Source organism: Solea senegalensis, unplaced genomic scaffold (assembly GCF_019176455.1).
Source record: "Solea senegalensis isolate Sse05_10M unplaced genomic scaffold, IFAPA_SoseM_1 scf7180000015120, whole genome shotgun sequence".
NCBI classification, from domain to species: Eukaryota; Metazoa; Chordata; class Actinopteri; order Pleuronectiformes; family Soleidae; genus Solea; species Solea senegalensis.
Window position 1 is genome coordinate 1 of NW_025321229.1, and position 19,427 is coordinate 19,427.

General features: G+C 41.2%; 1 protein-coding gene and 1 long non-coding RNA gene across 2 annotated transcripts; one reads left to right on the top strand and one right to left on the bottom strand.

Annotated features, from left to right (window-relative positions):
• The first annotated feature begins 1,813 nt into the window (after window positions 1–1,813).
• Window positions 1,814–5,609, top strand: LOC122761967 (extracellular calcium-sensing receptor-like). The gene is made up of 10 exons (XM_044017165.1): window positions 1,814–2,145; window positions 2,276–2,564; window positions 2,632–2,718; window positions 2,816–2,923; window positions 3,028–3,194; window positions 3,295–3,757; window positions 3,832–4,056; window positions 4,133–4,256; window positions 4,350–4,822; window positions 4,895–5,609. Exons 1-10 carry the CDS (start codon window positions 1,874–1,876, stop codon window positions 5,333–5,335), a joined length of 2,649 nt encoding a protein of 882 aa, XP_043873100.1. The 5' UTR covers window positions 1,814–1,873; the 3' UTR covers window positions 5,336–5,609.
• Window positions 5,610–8,888: 3,279 nt separating this feature from the next.
• LOC122761969 lies at window positions 8,889–9,593 on the bottom strand. Its single transcript, XR_006358636.1, has 3 exons — window positions 9,367–9,593; window positions 9,083–9,291; window positions 8,889–9,000 (listed from the first exon to the last, which is right to left on the bottom strand). It is a non-coding gene; the product is annotated as an uncharacterized LOC122761969 (long non-coding RNA).
• Window positions 9,594–19,427: the final 9,834 nt, after the last annotated feature.

Here is a 19,427-nt window from a genome sequence, read left to right on the forward strand (position 1 = left end):
TAAGTGCAGGGCTAAATTAAGTGCAGGGCTAAGGTAAGTGCAGGGCTAAGGTAAGTGCAGGGCTAAGGTAAGTGCAGAGCTAAGGTAAGTGGTTGTTCTGGTAGCACTTGGTTGATCATTCCACCAGCATGAATGAACAATAACCAACGACCATGTCCTCATAAGACATAAGGACATCACATACTGTAGCTGTGATGTCCTCATAAGACATAGGGACATCACATACTGTAGCTGTGATGTCCTCATAAGACATAGGGACATCACATACTGTAGCTGTGATGTCCTCATAAGACATAGGGACATCACATACTGTAGCTGTGATGTCCTCATAAGACATAGGGACGTCACATACTGTAGCTGTGATGTCCTCATAAGACATAGGGACATCACATACTGTAGCTGTGATGTCCTCATAAGACATAGGGACTTCACATACTGTAGCCGTGATGTCCTCATAAGACATAGGGACATCACATACTGTAGCTGTGATGTCCTCATAAGACATAGGGACATCACACAGCAGTGTGATGTCCTCATAAGACATAGGGACGTCACATACTGTAGCTGTGATGTCCTCATAAGACATAGGGACATCACATACTGTAGCTGTGATGTCCTCATAAGACATAGGGACGTCACATACTGTAGCTGTGATGTCCTCATAAGACATAGGGACGTCACATACTGTAGCTGTGATGTCCTCATAAGACATAGGGACATCACATACTGTAGCTGTGATGTCCTCATAAGACATAGGGACATCACATACTGTAGCTGTGATGTCCTCATAAGACATAGGGACATCACACAGCAGTGTTTTGGTGGAAAGAATCAGTTTTGTGTTGTTTCATTTGACCAAAGTTTGAGTTGTGTTTAGTTTCCAGAAATGAAAGCACACCTGAACAACAGTCATGTGTTTGGTTTCAGTCCACGTTGACTTGACTCGCTCGTGATCGACTCGCTGTCATAATGAGTTTCTCACTGCTTGATTTCATTTTCTCGTCTTTTCCCAGTTTGCAGTCACATGTGAACAGTTACAGAACACAGTGGAGCAGCCAAAACTCAGAGGATCCAATTATGTTGAACTGTGTGAACCTCCTGAGACTCAAACTGTCACGCAACATCAATGTCACATTTGTTCACTTTTAATCAGCTTGTTTTCAGAAACAAGAACGAGCCTTCCTTCCTGCCTTCCTTCCTTCCTGCCTTCCTTCCTTCCTTCCTTCTCAGAGAACTCTGTGTGTTAACCTTTTGTTAATTGAAAGGAAAGCAGTGTAAGAGTGGGTGTGTCACACTGGGACACATTAACTGTATAAACAAAGGCCTGAGGCAGCGTAACATGTTGCATGTAGTATTCCCTTCTCTTCATACTGTTTTATCGCCTCTAGGCTTTTTTCTTCTAATGATATCCTCATTAACTCATCATCATCACCATCATCATCATCATAGCATGTTTGATTTAATATAAGAATAAGACAAGTATGAAGAAATCTGATGAAATAAACAATCCTGCTTCTCTTCCTTTTTCTGCATTAAAGTTCATTTAGGGTTTGTAGTATTTCTGTGTGTGTGTGTGTGTGTGTGTGTGTGTGTGTGTGTGCGTGGACACTGAGACACTGAGACAGAACTCATCCTATCATTGTCACGTGGACTCAAGTGCACAATCCAGACCGTGTTGTTGTTGTTGTTGACTGAATGTTGTTTTCCATTGATCGGCAGCTCAGGGGAAACATGCTCAGGTTGACAGATGTTGTGATATGAAGCCTATATAAGCTGCAGCACTCCAGAGCGGATCACTTGTCTGTGACGCTCTTACACTGTGATATGAGAATGGTGTGTGCTGTCAGAGCTGCTGGTGAAGCACAAACATCACATGAATCATTTTGAGATGAGATCATCAGAACGCACTCTTTCATGGAGAATAACACAAGTTGGTTTTGTGAGTCTCATGTGTTGTGGGATTTTTCCTCATAACACCCAACAAGAGTCCAGCCAACAATGTCAAATCATCCCAGGCTCCATGTCCCTGCCTGTGCTGGAGAAGAAGGGGGACATCACCTTGGGGGGACTGTTCTCTCTTCATGATATGGTGGAGGAGCACAGTGTCTCCTACACGTCTGCACCTCCACCCACACAGTGTACAAGGTAAGCTGTTCATTTTGCTGCAGGTGAGTGAGTGAGTGAGTGAGTGAGTGAGCGAGTGAAAGCCCACGTTTGTGAGGAACATCATGTCTTTGTGGTAAAAATGAAAACATCTTTCCTTTTCTTCTTTCAGATTTAACTTTCGGACGTTTCGTTGGATGCAAACTATGATCTTTGCAATCGAGGAGATCAACAGAGATGGACGACTCCTCCCCAACATAACACTGGGCTATAAGATCTATGACTCATGCAGCACACCTCACCAGGCTCTGAGGGCGGCCATGGAGTTAATGGGGACTGAGAAGAGCTCGGTGCAGAGTAAGGAAACGTGTCACGGGAACATTCCCGCAGTGATCGGAGACGGCGGCTCGACGCAGTCTCTTGTCGTGGCTCGTTTCCTCGGCGTCTTCCACATGCCACAGGTCAGTTTGTTTTGCTGAGGGTCAGACATTATTCTATTCAACTTCAAAGTGTGTTTTCTTCATGCAGGTGAGTTATTTCTCCAGCTGCGCTTGTTTGAGTGACAAAAAGGAGTTCCCTGCCTTTTTGAGGACCATGCCCAGTGACTTCTTCCAGGTTAGAGGGAGCAAACAAATGACATAACAATAAAAAAACCCACCACATTATTTCTAAAATACTGTGAATGACTTTGTATTTTTCGGTCTTCTTTTAGGTAGACGCACTCGTTCAGCTTGTCAAGCATTTCGGCTGGAGTTGGGTGGGTGTGATTGCAGGCGACGATGACTATGGCCGTGGTGGGGCAAATATTTTTGCTGATAAGGTTAGTCTGTACTGTCATCATTACAATATATTACCTTTATAAATGAAATAACTACAATAACCAATACTAAAGTGAATGTCAAGTAAGTTGTCTCTCTGTCTTAGGTCAGAACATTAGGTGCTTGTGTCGCCCTCCATGAGATCATCCCTAAGAACCGAGCACCAGCAGCAGTTTCATCCATAGTCTCAAAGATCCGCTCCTCTGGGGCTCGAGTGGTTCTTGTGTTTGCTGTAGAACAAGATGCAGCTGCTTTGTTTGATGAAGCACTCAGGCACGACAACTTGATCTGCTCTAGTATTTATAGTATAGTTTCTTTTAAAGCTTGATTTTTTAATGCCTCTTGTGTCATCATAAATATTGTTTGCATGTAGAGAGGACCTCACTGGGATACAGTGGCTGGCCAGTGAGGCGTGGAGTACGGCTGCTGTCCTCTCTTCTCCCAAAAAGTACCACCAAATTCTTCAAGGTTCTATGGGCTTTGCCATTCGTCAGACACACATTCCTGGATTGCAAGACTTTCTGCTTCGCTTGAATCCTGCAGGTGCAGATGTTCCTGAAAATCCCTTTCTAAAACCTTTCTGGGAAGAGGTGTTTCAGTGCAGCCTGGGTTTGACGACCAACGGCCAGGAACATACTGATGAGAGGAAACCTCCATGTTCTGGAAGTGAAGAACTGGGGAATGTGACAAATATCTATTCAGACGTTTCACAGCTAAGGATTTCCTACAATGTCTACAAGGCTGTCTATGCTATTGCTCATGCACTTCACGCAATAAGAAGCTGTGTAAAAGGAGACCCGCATTGTCCAGAACCAGACAACATCCAGCCCTGGCAGGTAACGTTCCACATGTTCTATAATCCTGTCTGGATGATCAGACTCAAATGATCAGAAACACTTTCTTTCCTCAGTTGCTTCATCACATAAAACAGGTGACATTCGTGAACTCGTTTGGTGATGAAATCAAGTTTGATGAGAATGGTGATCCTGCAGCCATGTATGACCTGGTTAACTGGCAGCTGGCAGCAAATGGAGGAATGGAGATCACCACTGTTGGTACATTTGACGAGATGTCTGGAAAACAAGAGCTCCAGATTCAGGAACAAAACATCATATGGAATGGAAACCGTACCAAAGTAGGGACTAACTTGAAGTTTTGCTGGTTGTGTGCTTGCTCTGTGAGCGGTGTAGCATGTGATTCCTCTTGCTTAGGTACCCTTGTCAGTGTGCAGCAGCATTTGTCCCCCAGGAACCCGGAAAGCAATCAGACCCAACTTTCCTATCTGCTGCCATGATTGTGTGGTTTGCACAGATGGAGAGATCAGCAATCAAACCGGTGAGGAAGACCTACTTTGTACCAGCTATGTTTTCTCTTCTCATCTCATCTTTGAGTGAAAAGTCATGCGGCGCCTTCTTCTCTTTCCTTTAGATGCCATTGAGTGTGTGCGGTGCCTGCCTGAGTTCTGGTCCGACTCTCAGAGGATGGCCTGCATCCCCAAAGAGGTGGAATTTCTCTCCTTCAGTGACACTATGGGCGTCGTCTTGACGGCTATTTCCCTAATTGGCTTCTTCTGCACCTGCACTGTGGTCGTCATATTCATCCATCACAGAGCCACTCCCATCGTCAGAGCCAACAACTCTGAGCTGAGCTTCCTGCTGCTCTTGTCCTTGACTCTGTGTTTCCTGTGTTCTCTGACCTTCATCGGCCGGCCGTCTCAGTGGTCCTGCATGCTGCGGCACACTGCATTTGGCATCACCTTTGTCCTCTGTGTCTCTTGTATTCTGGGGAAAACTATCGTGGTGCTAATGGCCTTCAAGGCGACACTTCCAGGCACAAAAGTGATGAAATGGTTTGGACCCGCCCAGCAAAAAGCAATCATTATCTTCTCTACACTGATCCAGGTAAAGCCTTGGAATGACACTCTTTGTAAACTTAAATAACTTTTTAATCAAACTTGTTTTTTCTTTATTTAGGTTATCATCTGTATAGTGTGGCTGTTTGTTGCTCCACCCACTCCACGCAAACTGATGCCACGCGAGAGTCCGATAGTCATTCTCTTGTGTGATGAAGGTTCACCTGTAGCGTTCGCTCTGGTTCTGGGCTACATCGGCCTGCTGGCCTGCCTTTGTCTCGTCCTGGCCTTTCTGGCGAGGAAACTTCCAGACAACTTTAACGAGGCGAAGCTCATCACCTTCAGCATGCTTATCTTTTGTGCCGTGTGGGTAGCCTTTGTTCCCGCCTACATCAGCTCTCCAGGAAAGTACTCCACGGTCACAGAAGTGTTTGCTATCTTAGCCTCTAGTTATGGACTGCTGGGCTGCATCTTTGCACCAAAGTGCTACATAATAATCCTGAGGCCAGAGAAGAACTCCAGGAAACACTTATTGTCCAGAGTTGCCACAGACAAGTTTTAGAAGAAAATGTTCAACCCATTTATTAATGTATGGTCTTTTGTGTTGAAAAAGTGAGGAAAAATAAAAATATGAAGGTTCTTGTATGGCTTTCTACTTAATACCACCAGATGGTGGCAGTGTGCTGTCAACACTGGTTTCTGTCATTCATCATGTCCTCCCTCTTAAAATATCTTTCCCTGATGGTTGATCATTATTTTATTATTTACGAACATGCTGCTGTAAAGACTAGTATTTGACATAATTAAATATACTAAATAAACTGATATAAAGCAGAAGAAAGACAAAGAGGAGTCCTTTTCTTGTATCAAACATTAGGTATGAAATAACATGTGAAGAACATCCTGTGCTATTTGGCAACAGCGTTGGTGCTGATTTGACCTGTGAGAGAACGCTGAGGCCCAGTGTCTCTGAGGTATGCTCAGTGGAAATACCTGCTGTCATTCATTAAATCCTTACACTCCAGACGACTTCACATAGAAGCAGCACGCCTGGCTGTTTCCTACAATAACAAACTCAAATGTCAAACATCTCTGCGTCTGTCCACAGCTGCCCTCAGGCCAACATCGATTATCCACCACCGTTTCATCTGTTGTTCCTTCAGAGGCAAAGAAATCATTTGAAAGATGAAGCAATGTTGGTTTCCTGACATCTGTCAGATTGAAAACGGTGTATTGGAGTATTTACATGTATTATATGACAGTGAGTTGATCGTAACCTGGCTCTGTTTCATTTCAAGTATTATTCTCTATCATCACTACATCGTGTATTCAGTAAAAGAACATAAATAAATAATACATCATTCATTAGAATGAGAAAACACGACATACATATGTTTAGAGTGTTGAAATGTGATGACAGAGGTTCTCTGACAGTTGAGACATAAACAAAAGAGGGAAAGTTAAATTAGGTTCCTACCTTGACTCAGTGGGAGTTATTTACTCAGTCTTGTCATCACTATTATTGTTTTTTATGACCAGATGTTTTCGTTTTTCCATTTGGAACACGAGAGGGTTTACCCCACTACAACAGATGTTAAAGAAGTACAACTATGAAGTACTATGTGCTGGAGGGACGAGATAGCAGTGACATGGATGAACAGCTAACACGTGCAGGGCACATGGTCCCTGTAGAGAAAAGGTTTGAGATACTGTAGGTTTGTAGCTTTAAACAGTTTTAGTCACAGATAATTGTGGGTCATCATCTTTCATTAAGGAAACAACAACAAAGATATACATATACATATATCGGAAAAGTCCTCTCTTTGTAAAAGTGAAGATTGTAGATAACTATAGTGGCCCTGGATGGTTCCTGACAGGTGTCTTCTGTGGTTCTTTCTGCTGAGTGTGGCTTTACTCTAACTTTCTTCAGTGCGTGATCACCAAAAGACAGCGTACGCTTGCTTTCCACGCACACACACAATCTGTGGAGCGCCAGGTGGAGACACTGCAATAAAAAGATCTGAAAATGAGTCATTATTAGTCGGGTTCAAGCACAAGGTGCGTAGAACCCTATTAAAATCACAAGAGTTATTATTCTTTCTCACAATGAATCACGTTTTTGAGACCCTGATCATACCACAAAACTCACCAATTTTTGCAACCGCATCAGACCTGGTGAAAAAATTAGTTGTTTGGGGAAAAAACTTGTATTAGGTCATCTGCTGTTGGGTTTAACGTACATGAACGAAACTTGGTACACACGTTCATTAGGTGGGGACGGTCAAAAAAGTCCATGTCCAAAGTCCTTTCCTGTGAATCCTACAGGAAGGCCGCCATCTTGGATTGCACGCCAAATCGGAGGCAATTTTGGCCATTTCGCACCAATTGAACTAACTTGTCCTAGAGCTTTCATGTGATCACCTTCAAACTTGGTGTGGTCACTGTGGACAAGTTCAGGAGTTTACAGTTAGTAAAAATGTCACATGGCGTATGAGGACAGAGCCGGCAAAGTTGCCGAAAATATCGCATTTCTCGCAACACACAACGAAACTCTTATAACTTTCTGATGATCTCAACCAAACTTGTGGTGATCGATGATGGGTCACTGCTGGAGATGTCTATGCAAAAACTCTCAAGTTTGAAAACATTGCCTCCTGGTGGTGGCAGAAAATAAACAAAAAAAATGTTTGCTTACGATTTCGGGAATAACTTTTACAGAGTATCAAACTCGAAATTGGTGAAAACACATGGTAGATAATGCATGCTGAATATGATGGCAGATCGTATAACGTTGTTGCCATGGCAATGGTCCAAAGTCAGATTTTTGCGACAAAAAGCATCATCTCACAACCAAAATGTCGGTCATCTTTCTTTTGTCGAATTCATGATGTTCGGATTCTGAGACTTGAAGAATCGTGTCCTCGCCCTTCACCATCTTGGGTCACCAGCGTCTTCTTTGTCCACCGCTCGCTTGTTCCCAGTCTGATCTTTACTTTGGGAACATCTTGTACATCTGTGCCTCACACTTTGGTGTTTCATTTAACTGTTGAATATTTTCCTGTTATCTGGCTGTGATTCATCACATCACCTATCTGAGGCTGAGGCAGTCAGAAATATTAGCATTGCATGTGTGGCTGCTCATACTGCTGCTGGTGTCAGGTACTCCAGCACTTTTCCAAACAACTCTACTAAGTGCTTTCCATAGTAGAAAAATAAAACCTTTAAGCATAAAATGGTAAGACAGAATTTAAAGATAAAATGAAAAGCCAGATGAAATAAAATAGTAAAAATACATCTGTAGTTAAAAGAAGGCATTTTAAAGCAAAGTCTAATGTTCAGTGGCATATTTTTATGCATTAGCCATATTTAGTGTTAGTGGCTAGAAGTAAGGAAGTTGTGAGACAGGGGGAAAGTAGCAGCATCACCATCCACTGTAGCATTCCCTGCTTTAGAGTCTAATTTATTATATTCCCTTTAAAACCTTGTACAAATCCATATAGGGTTTGAGTTTTCTGGTTAAGATCAACCGAACACTTGGAGCAGTGTCAAAAGGTGCCAAGTCTACAGTAACAGATCAGTGCAATTCGTTTTAAAAGAATTCCACATCTTTAAGTTCAAAGCACTAACTTGTCAAAATAACACTCATCACAGAAAAAATACAAGTCAACCATAAAGTTAAGAACAAAAGTTTTACTTGATATAAAGAAGGCAATAAATACAAGTTTTCAATGTCTAACATTACAGGCTGAAAGTAGCAGTGTCTGTACACCATCACCATCTACATGTGATGTGACTCACACTACAAACATGTCCATTCCAATCCTTTGTTTCAGAGGAAGATAAAAGCATATCATGACAGACAGAGTCACAAAATCAGATGGATCCTTGTCTGATTTTGGAAACTGCACAGTCATGGTATGCCACTCAGTCAGGACCCGTGGCCAGATTTCCTCACACACAGAGAAGAAGGGGAAGGACGAAATGCCTTACCATGTTACGAGTCGACTCAATTTACCTTGTTCTCTGTTGTGTGAAGAAGACCCAGCTCATGAAATCTTGACTGATTTAAAAATTGAGCAATTAAATAACTCAAACATCGATGCTGTTGGCTCATGCAGAGAGGGTGATGCATCACATGTACAGTGTTTTGTCATGTGTGGTTGTGGGTCAGTGGGGACGGGGGTGTTAAAGTCCATTTAACCAGTACAGTTTGGCAAGGTCCAGCATCTAACAAAAAAAATAAAATAAATAAGAGTCAGCACAAGTAAATATGGATTAAACATATCGAGCACCATCTGAAAGAACGTACCTGAAGACATCCCGTGGAAAAGGTCGGTCCATCTTGGGCGAAGTCCTCTTCGTAGAAGGGCCGGTTCATCTTGGGCAAAATCCTCGTCGTAGAAGGGTCGGTTCATCTCGGGTTAGGTCATCACCACAGCCATCCAGGACGGGACTTCTCCAGGTCGTGGTGTCCAACATGGAGTCCTCTGATCCAGGAATGTGCTGCAGCGTTCATCTCTTCAAAACAAGGAAGAATTTGATAAGTCACAAGAAAAAAAAAGTAAACAAATGACAAATCTTTAGGTAGCTCACCTGGTCAAGTGTGACAGGTCCTCACATCTAGTCAGAGCTCACTGATGGATGCCCTCCCTAACCTATACCTGCCTTTCCTGTCCTACACTGACAGTTATAAGCATCTTTGCCAGCCATTTGGGACGATGTTAACCCCAATGTCTTTGTTGGCTGCATGAAAAAGTGTAAATCTCACAGTTGCCCAGACAAACGTTCCTTCTGATTCCGTAGCCTCGCCACAAAAATGTCCACTGCTGAAACCCTCATTTTGCTAAGCATGAAATCAATTCCACTTTCCTGTCCTCAGATCTCATTTTCTCTCCCTGCAGCCTTTCAACAACCATTGCTGTTGTTACATCTGCGAGAGGCAGCAGTTTCACAATTCAGAGCTTCTCGTGTGTTTAGCAAGACGTGGCATCAGAGTATTGACAAAGTAGACACCTGAAAATGCTCGACCCCAATTTAAACAAATGCTTCATCATCTACATGTGATGTGATTTACACTACAAACCTGTCCATTCCAATCCTTTGTTTCAGAGGAAGATACATGCATATCACGACGGGCCGAGTCACAAAATCAGATGGATCCTTGTCTGATTTTGGAAACTGCACAGTCATGGTATGCCACTCAGTCAGGATCCGTGGCCAGATTTCCTCACACACACAGAGAAGAAGGGGAAGGACGAAATGCCTTACCATGTTATGAGTCGACTGTACCTTGTTCTCTGCTGTGTGAAGAAGACCCAGCTCATAAAATCTTGACTGATTTAAAAAGTGAGCAATTAAATAACTCACACATCGATGCTGTTGGGTCATGCAGAGAGCTTGCGATCTTTTGCATGGTTTCCCAAACATTTCGAGGTCAGATTACTGACCCCAACAATGTCAAAGTCAATGATTTTCTGTCCTAAACTGATGAAGCATTTGGGTAAATGAGATCAAGCATTTGAAGGTGTTTACATTGTTAGTAGTCTAATGACACTTCTTACCCAACACATGAAGACGCAGTGAATCAGGATACGGCTACCTTTAGCAGATGCAACAGCAGCAGTGGGTGGTGGAAGTCTGCAGGGAGAAAAACATTGATATGGAGACAAGTTGGAGGAATCATTTAATGCAAAGCTCAACAAGAGTTAAAGCGGAGAGAAACTTTAGGGCAAGTCTACAACAATCAGAGGAGGAACTTCGCCAACACATCTAAGAGATAGAAGTTTCTCATGCAACCAACCAAGACATTGGGATTAAGCATCTTCCTAAAGACTCTACAAGCTGCCTAAATTATGAAATTTAAAAGAAAGTCATGGGTAATAACGGACTACATACACTTGTTCGCTGAAATAGCTAGTGTATGGTGAGGTGTTAACACTACGCTCTATCAAAAATCCCACTTTTGACAAACCATAAAGTCCTATCATTTCAATCAGCTGCCAGCTTCACAAATAAGAAGCAAAAGACCACGTTTACATGATCACTGTTAACCACAAAGCTCCAGACACCGAGTCAATCCAAGAAACAATTCAAATAACGAAAAATAAATTAAAAAGCTGCAGCTGCTCACTCCTGCTACAAGAGGGTACTTCACAACAGTCTTTAACATGAAGCCAAATTCTGTCTGATTTCTTTCTGAATTCAGCCTACAGAATAACTTCAATTTCACTTAAATAATCCGAGTTGTCTCTCTGCCAGGTTTGTGTCCTCCTAAAGAAAAGAAACGCGCTCTAATCCTGAAACCTACAATCTCATTTATAAAAGAAACTATGCAGATGATAGCCCTGCATCCCTAAGACGAGTAACGCATAGTTTTACAGGGGAAGATCAAATCCCCTGCTGGGAGGCCTCCCAACATGACGCACAATAAGACTATGAACACAAAAATGTTCAACTCCTTTAGAGGGAAATAAACTTGGCAGAGTGAGACAAGTCAGCATGAATATTGAATTCGATTTCAGTTAGCGACTACAAAGGCTGACGGCAGTGCGTAAAGTTTAAGACTTAAATGGATAATAAAAGTGTGCCAACAAATGCCAGATTTAAAAACTACCATACACTAACATTATCCATGGGCTGAATAACACCTACAATCTAATGTGACTACACTTGCATATAAATCAAAGGTTTAGCTTCATAATCAAATCAGGAACCAGTTATCTTATCAAAGCAATTACCAGAGAATAAAGGAAGACCTGGTCTCACTCATCATAATCAATTACTACATTTTTACAGCACTTTGAAAGAACTTTAGACAAGCTACAGTCAACTTTGATGCATTTACTACACCATTCATCAGCTTCCACGTTTGTCAACAGTCCAAGTTACAACTACGATAACTGAGATTCAAGACCAAAATAAAATGTTTAAATTAAAGCCATTTCAAAATAAGGTACCAGAATGTCCTGCAGAAATCAGACGCCTCAAACTAATCAACTTTAAAATCATCCATTTAAGTTGAGACTAAAAAAGTGACTAAATCTGACACACAGGACAGACAGACAGACAGAGACCAGACACACAGGACAGACTGACAGAGACCAGACACACAGGACAGACAGACACCAGACACACAGGACAGACAGACAGACAGACCAGACACACAGGACAGACAGAGACAACACAGAGAGACCACAGACACACCAGACACAGACCACACAGAGACACCCAACACACAGGACAGACAGACAGACTTTGACACACACAGACTAGACCCAGACACACAGGCACAGACCAGACACACAGGACAGACAGACAGAGACCACACACAGACGCAGAGACAGGCAGGACAGGCGGACAAGACCAGACACACAGGACAGATGGACAGAGACCAGACACACAGGACAGACACACAGAGACCAGAGACACACAGGACAGGCGGACAGAGACCAGACACACAGGACAGACAGAACAGCGAGAGACAGTGACACATGCCATGGCCGGCAGTCTTGGCATGCACACCACACACACACACGCACAAGAGAGAAAAACTACTTAACATTTGAAATTTTATTGTAACTAAAACGCAATCTAATTAAGGTGGACATGCAGGGATGTCGGTGCTCCTCTTGATTGATGCTAGAAGAAAAGTACAGGTTAGTTCACTTACTGTGCATGGACGCGGAGGGCACCCATGTTGGCCTATGTAAAGTGACTATACGCGCAAGGCCAGACGTACAAGAACACAAGTATGTCACGAAGGCGCGGGCACAGTTAGCGATCATGGCCTACTTGCATTAAAGGACGTAATGGCCATACAAAGGCTAAGGCACGGCTGCCATCCAAAGCCAGGGACTATATTTGTAGATCACCAGGATCTACTTTAACGCTCTAGGGCTAACGGTAGATTAATGGCCACGTTGGAAAAGAGAGAGAAAAAAAAAAAGGCACAGCGGCCAAGAAGTCTAAACCTTGTGACAGAGTGTACAAGGCACAACATTAACTTTATTCCTACCATCTAGTTTTTTAACTGTACACCAACATCCACTTAAACCTCATTTAAGATCTGGTCCTCCAACATCACGATATCTTAGCGCTAAAACAAAAGTTTTTTTTCCTTTTAGAAGTGAGGAAAGGCACGAGGAGGGCCAGGACAGATCGACACGGCGGCCGGAACAGCGATGGCCCGCGGCCTGCGTAACAGTTAGAAAGAAAAAGTGGTTAGGTGGCAAGGCAAGAAAACGCCTCTCTGTGGAGGCGTGTTCTTACCTTTGCATGTAAACTCAGTAGTTAGCTGTGAGCAGCCAGACTAGCAAGTCAGTTGCCGACACCTAAGTACCTTCACTCACAAAAAACACAACACACAAGTTTTCTTTTGTTTATTCCCCTACTCTGCAAACCCTAGCACACATGGAGGGCAAGAAGGTAGCCCCCCCCAGAGAAGACATAAAAAAATATGGACTCACCCTTTGTAGACGGACCTAAAAAGGAAATGTTAGTGCATTATAACTTATCAAGCATCTAAGACCTTCAAGACACCAGATCTACTTTAATGTGAACTGCTGAACATAATCATATCCTCATACCATCTTAACTATTCAATCACGGCATCTCAGTTACACACAACCCATTCATTTAGAGAGAGAATTTCAAACACTCCATCACTCTTTCAAATCACTCGCTCAGCAGTTCCACAAAAATATAACCAACAAGGACCAGATCAGACCACCAAATAAAGTGGACATGAACATACAAAACCAACCTGTGGCGTATGCTCCATGTACAACCCTCAGCTATCTGACAGATGGAAATCAGGAGAAGAGAAAGAACGTGGCCATGTTGGACAATGCAGAGAGATGTAGGCACAGCGGCCAAGAGAGAGGGGGGACACAGCGGCCACCCCGAGTTAAATCATCACACCTACTCTTTGACGATCTTCATGAAGATCAATCTGTGGAAAAACAACAGACAAACAAAACAAATGTTTGAGTCCAGTCTCCAGCCTTGACCATGTTCAAGTTCATACTGTTACAGGTGTAAAATAACAAGGTCAGGTGTTTGTATGAGGTACAGACATGGTTCACCCAGCCTGAGATATAAACACTGACTTTCAGTGAAAACATTCTATTCTAACAGTGAAACAAAGAAATTAACATAATCACAAGTGTTGTAGAATAAAGTTGATTAAGTATAAATATATAAAAAATGTCAGTAAAACACAAAACTTATATTTTACATGTGTGATTAAACGTATCTGATATGTTGCCATCAGTTAAATACATTATGAAAATTAGCCATAACATTTTGTATGATGTAGTAAATAATCTCTAAAGGTGTCACTCACCTATTTCTGACAGCCTCAGGCTTTTGTATATGGCGCGTCCGACCAGGTCTCCGTGAGCAGGAAGCATGTTGTTCCTTTAAAAAAAAGTTTGTATTTTAATGACTACATTAAAAGTTTAGAATGATTAAAGACAAAGGGTTTGTTTTTGTCATAATATGTTACAGACCCTGAAGATTCATAAAAACAGTCTCTGATTTGTGAAAATAGAATATAAAAACACTCCATTTCACTGTTTTTTCAGCATATAGACCACTTTGGACCAGGTCTACATCAAATATCACTGTACCTAGACTTCTCAAACCTTTATTCTATTTGTGAAAATACAAAAAGGATCATTTAACAAAATTGTATGACTTTAGCGAGACTTTATTCATACACCTAATGAGACACCCATTGGGGGGCAAGTAGGCAATGGGTTCAGTGTCTTGCCCAAGGACACTACGATATGATGACACAGACTGAAGGAGTTGGGATTAGAACCACCAACCTTCCAGTTGGACAACCCGCTCTACCTGTATCCAGCAGTAGGAAATAAGTTTAGTTTTGAATTTTGGGTGTTTGTTTTTGCTCATGTTTCTTCCTTTGAGATCTGATGACAGGTTTTGGCTGCATGAGATCACAGGCCTCCAGAGAATTTATTACAGAAATAGTTACAAGTCTTCTCTGTGTTATCAGTGTACTAAATCTTTGTTGGGCAGTCTATATAGACTTGTGTTTCTTTTGCTTTAAAATTTCTTGCTTGTGTTTCTAAAATCTTTAAAATGCTATTACTTCAACAAACCTAGTCATAGTCATAATATATGTTGACAGTGTAATAAACACAGTGACAATATGGCATTTCATAATTTTAACTTTTAATATGAGTAAATGAACGGAATTTGGTGTTAAAAAATGTTGACATTGTATTTGAAAAGTTTGGGTTTTAATCTGCTGACTAGGCAATATTATATTTTATATATTCAATATATTATTCTATCTATTATTATAATAATAACCTGATCTATCACATTTGAAGAAAAATTATCTTTTCTTACAGTGACTGCTGCTATTATATTAATATCACATATTCCAGTTATGCACTGCTGAAAATGCATCGCAGAGTAAATCAGCTCTATTTAAAAAATAAAATTGATCTGGACCTGGTCCAAAGTAGTCTATATGCTGAAAAAAAACGGTGAAATTGGCCTTTATTGCATCTTCACAAATAGAATAAAGGTTTCACAAATCAGAGACTGCTTTTAATGAATCTTGAGGGTCTGTAGATTAATCCAGTCCAGATTTGAGAAGTCTAGGTATAGTGGGTTTTGATCAGGACCTGGTCTAATGAGGTCTAGGTATGAAACAGAAACGGTGAAATCTCCCCTTTAGCATTTTCACAAATAAAATAAAAGTTTCACAAATACAATAGTGGGTGTGAAGCAAAGTTAATGTCATACCCAAAACATCTAAACATCAAGAAGTGTCCCAGAAAAAGATAATCAGTGGACACATTCAGTACATTTCCACTTAACTTTCCCCTTAAGTGCCAAATCGGAAGCTGGAGAATCAGATGCTAACTTCAGCGTTGCACCCTGCCACAGTGTAAACATGACTATTCTAAATAAATAAAACCTATGAATACAAATAACCTGTCTACTTCCGTGAATAAACATTACACCTTAACAATAGTACAGTTAACTGTACTAATTTAATTAAACCCTTAACCAACATTTAACCTTTCATATCATTTAGTTTTATTATTTGGTTTAATCTGGGATGTTTTACAGTGTGGGCAAGTATGAATGAACAAAACACTTGAAACAGTGTCAGTGCTTCAGTCGTGCTCTTGGGAGGTTGTTATGGCTTCAGTTGTCCGCTAGATGTCACTGAAGCGCTGAAGCTTGTTGGACACACTTGTTAGGAAATCCTCGGTGCTTCATAAGGCTTCACTTAAATCTTCACCACTACCATTAAGATAACTTGACAAAGGTTACTCACCATTCTGGACGGGCCACCAATCTGGACCAGGTCGAACACGCCATCCTGGAGCGCCTTTCTCCGTGTTTATACAGGTGCTGATGCACGCGGCCACCTTTTCGGCGTCTGACGTCACGCCGCGGTACTTTTCTTTCCTTTTCTCTTGTTTTTTTAAAGTTCCCTCGTTCGTTTTTGAGGTTTTATGGCGGTTGGTGCATTAGCGCCACGAGTTCCCTCCTCCCGGAACAGTTTCAGTCGTTCGTAGTCTTTTTTTCTTCGTTCCACAGCTCGTGCAGCTTCTCTTTCAAAGTGACATCACGGAACTGTTCGGTGGAGGAAGATTAAATACGAAGAGGAGGAGGAGGAGGAGGAGGCAATCAGCGGTCATCAGCTGATTGACAAACACCTGCGTGAAGACGAGCAGGTGGGCGGAGTGTCGGACTTCCGCACAGGGCGGCCATCTTGCCACAGTCAGCTCACTCACCCATCACATGTGTTGTAGTGATTCACAAACTTTTTAAATAACCAGAACTTGCTCAGTTTTCTACCGATTTTCAAACGGTTTGGTTTGTTCTAAACGTCAGAGATGAAGTTATTATGACACTACATATGTATACATATAATTATAACCATGGGCTTCAAATAACATTAAACAGAACAGAAAGGTGCAATGACTACATACACACACACAAGGTATTTGTGTTAAATCAGATACAGTATATGTATACATTTATAATAGGAATATTACTAATATAATACAATTATTTATTTAATAGTTATTACTTGTTCAAAGTAAACATGTATTACAATTAAAATTATTGGATTATATTAGTAATATTCTGATTAAAATCATTTGAATTATTACATGTTTAGTTTAAACAAGTAATAATTCAAAAGATTGGATAATATTATTTACATTGTCAACATAATATGTGAAATCCATTAACTACATATCCAGCAGCACACTTTCAATGAGCTGTGTCACAGGTGGTTCAACTAAAACAGAAATAAAGGAGAAATGGATATGCATTAGTCTGTGTGTGTGTGTGTGTGTGTGTGTGTCCGTCAAGGATTGTTCGGGCTGACAATGCTGTTGCCATGGTTACTATGAGTCTGTTTGTTTATGTTTCATTTGGATTTGATCCACTATCTCAAATGATGTGAAGAGAAAAACTGTAGAATGAAAATCCACTGCACTTTCTTTAGTTATGTTTGGAAATCAATGTAAGAGTAAGAGTATGATTACATTTAAAGATGAATTAACACAACCTCCAGTGTTTCTGCGGTTTCTGTAGATATTGTATTTGTTGTAGTTTCTGTAGTTGGCACAGCGCCCCCTGCGGTCACTTTGATATAAGTTAATCACTCATCACAAGCTCAAATGAGCAGCATTTAAATACTGAACAACCACAGGGTGTCACTGATGACACCGTGAATCAGGGAAGATGAAACAACTCATTAAAATATTTTACACAAAATCCAGAGTTGAAACTCATAGCAGGTGTTTTGTCAGTGAATTTAGAGAAAATAAGAAAGTAAAACACACACACATGAGGGTCACCAAAGGGCACAGGATGGCGAGGCGAGTCATTTTGTGAGAGGAGGTGAACAAAGGTCAACAGAGGTGAGCACACATTTCTATTGAGAGCACAGACAAAAGGTGGAGCATGTGTAAAATGTCTTATTCTTAGTTACAAACTTCCCACGTGCTCCATGTGACTTCAGGGTTACAGTGTTGACACTTTCCCAGGAACATGCTGACGTGTTGTAATGTTAGCTGTGATGATAACTAGCCTCAGTGCTAATGACAGGCAGGGTGAGAATATGAGAGCATGAGGAATGTGGGTGGTGTGAACCTTCACTTATCCACCAACGTGCTCCTGAGTAAAAAGGGGCTGAGGACGTAATAAAAGCAGCTCATGTAGATTCTTTACAGTGGAAGTGTGTTCACACATGGTTACACTGTTGTGTTTGTGTACTTTCACGCACACAAACACAACTAACAAACGCACTTTCAGTCACTCAGGGTTAGAAAGGAAGCGACATAAACAACCAAGATGTCATATGGTTAAATAAAGAATTTATTTGATAATTCACAAAATAAACTGGCAAATAGAAAAAGGGCAGAAGATGCTGTTCAAATAAAACAAGAAGCAAAATGAAAAAGGAAGAGCTGAGTAACTCATCAGTCAAAATACAAAATAAAACTCCACTTTTTAACTCAGTTTACTTAAAAATAAAATTACAAGGGGAACAGCATCACTAGACATCATTAGACAAAGTAACATCAATCCTACATGAGGAGAAATCTGTTCTAAAAGCCACTGATTCAAAGATATGCACCTCAGCATCACTCACAAACATGATCACAAACAATTTGCTGCTCAACATGAGGCGCTGACACTCAGAGGCGCCCGGTGTGGACTGGGAGACGCTTCTTGTCTTCTTCCGGTGGGAGTGAGACAATTGAAGGTTCTGCGGCCGCACCAATCGCTGTCCAGTCCACCTCCAACTCCGCCCATCTCCTCCAATGGTAGACGAGGGACCACACAGACCAACTCAAGGTTGTCCAGTAGCCACACCCACAACAAGCTGCACATTAGGATTCTTAATTAATGAATAAATCAATGGTTCTGTCATTGTTACGTGTGTGTGTGTGTGTGTGCGTGGACACAACCAACTCAATAAATACAGTCACTACATGTTACGCTCTCCTTTATGTACGTGTGTGAGACATAACATTGGAATTGTATTAATATGTCGTTTATTTCTATTTGTAAAGACTTCAACGTTCAACTAAACACAAAAACCTGATGGAACAAAGATTTATTCTGAAAGAAAACAAAATGCTCCTCAAACAGCATATCACAATCATTATCCTATAATCAGCCATTATATAATATAGAGTATATATATTGTAAGTGGAGGTAAGTGAGGTTGATCTGTCTGTCTACAGTTGGAGTGTAATTGTTGGTGTAAATAATTCTAAAAACTGAACGTTCAAACCAACTTACAAAAACAGAAACATACAAAACAGTCACAAAATCATTGTAGCTTTTAAAAAGAATAACTACAGTTGATTCATGTTAGTTTAGCATACAGAAAAAAAAGAAAGAATAGAATCACCTCATAATCTCAAATGAACAAATGATGTTTTGTCTGAGCAGAGAATCAGTTTGTTTTCCCACTCATTAAATACACAACCTTAAGGTTTTATGGTTTTATATAAAGAGCTTTATGGCTTTATGCTAAGCTAAGTTAGCAGGTGCTTGCTGTAGCACCCAAACACCAGAGCATTGTTGTTCTGGTTCTTCAACAAAGCATTTGTTTTCCTGTGGATATTCAGACTTATAAT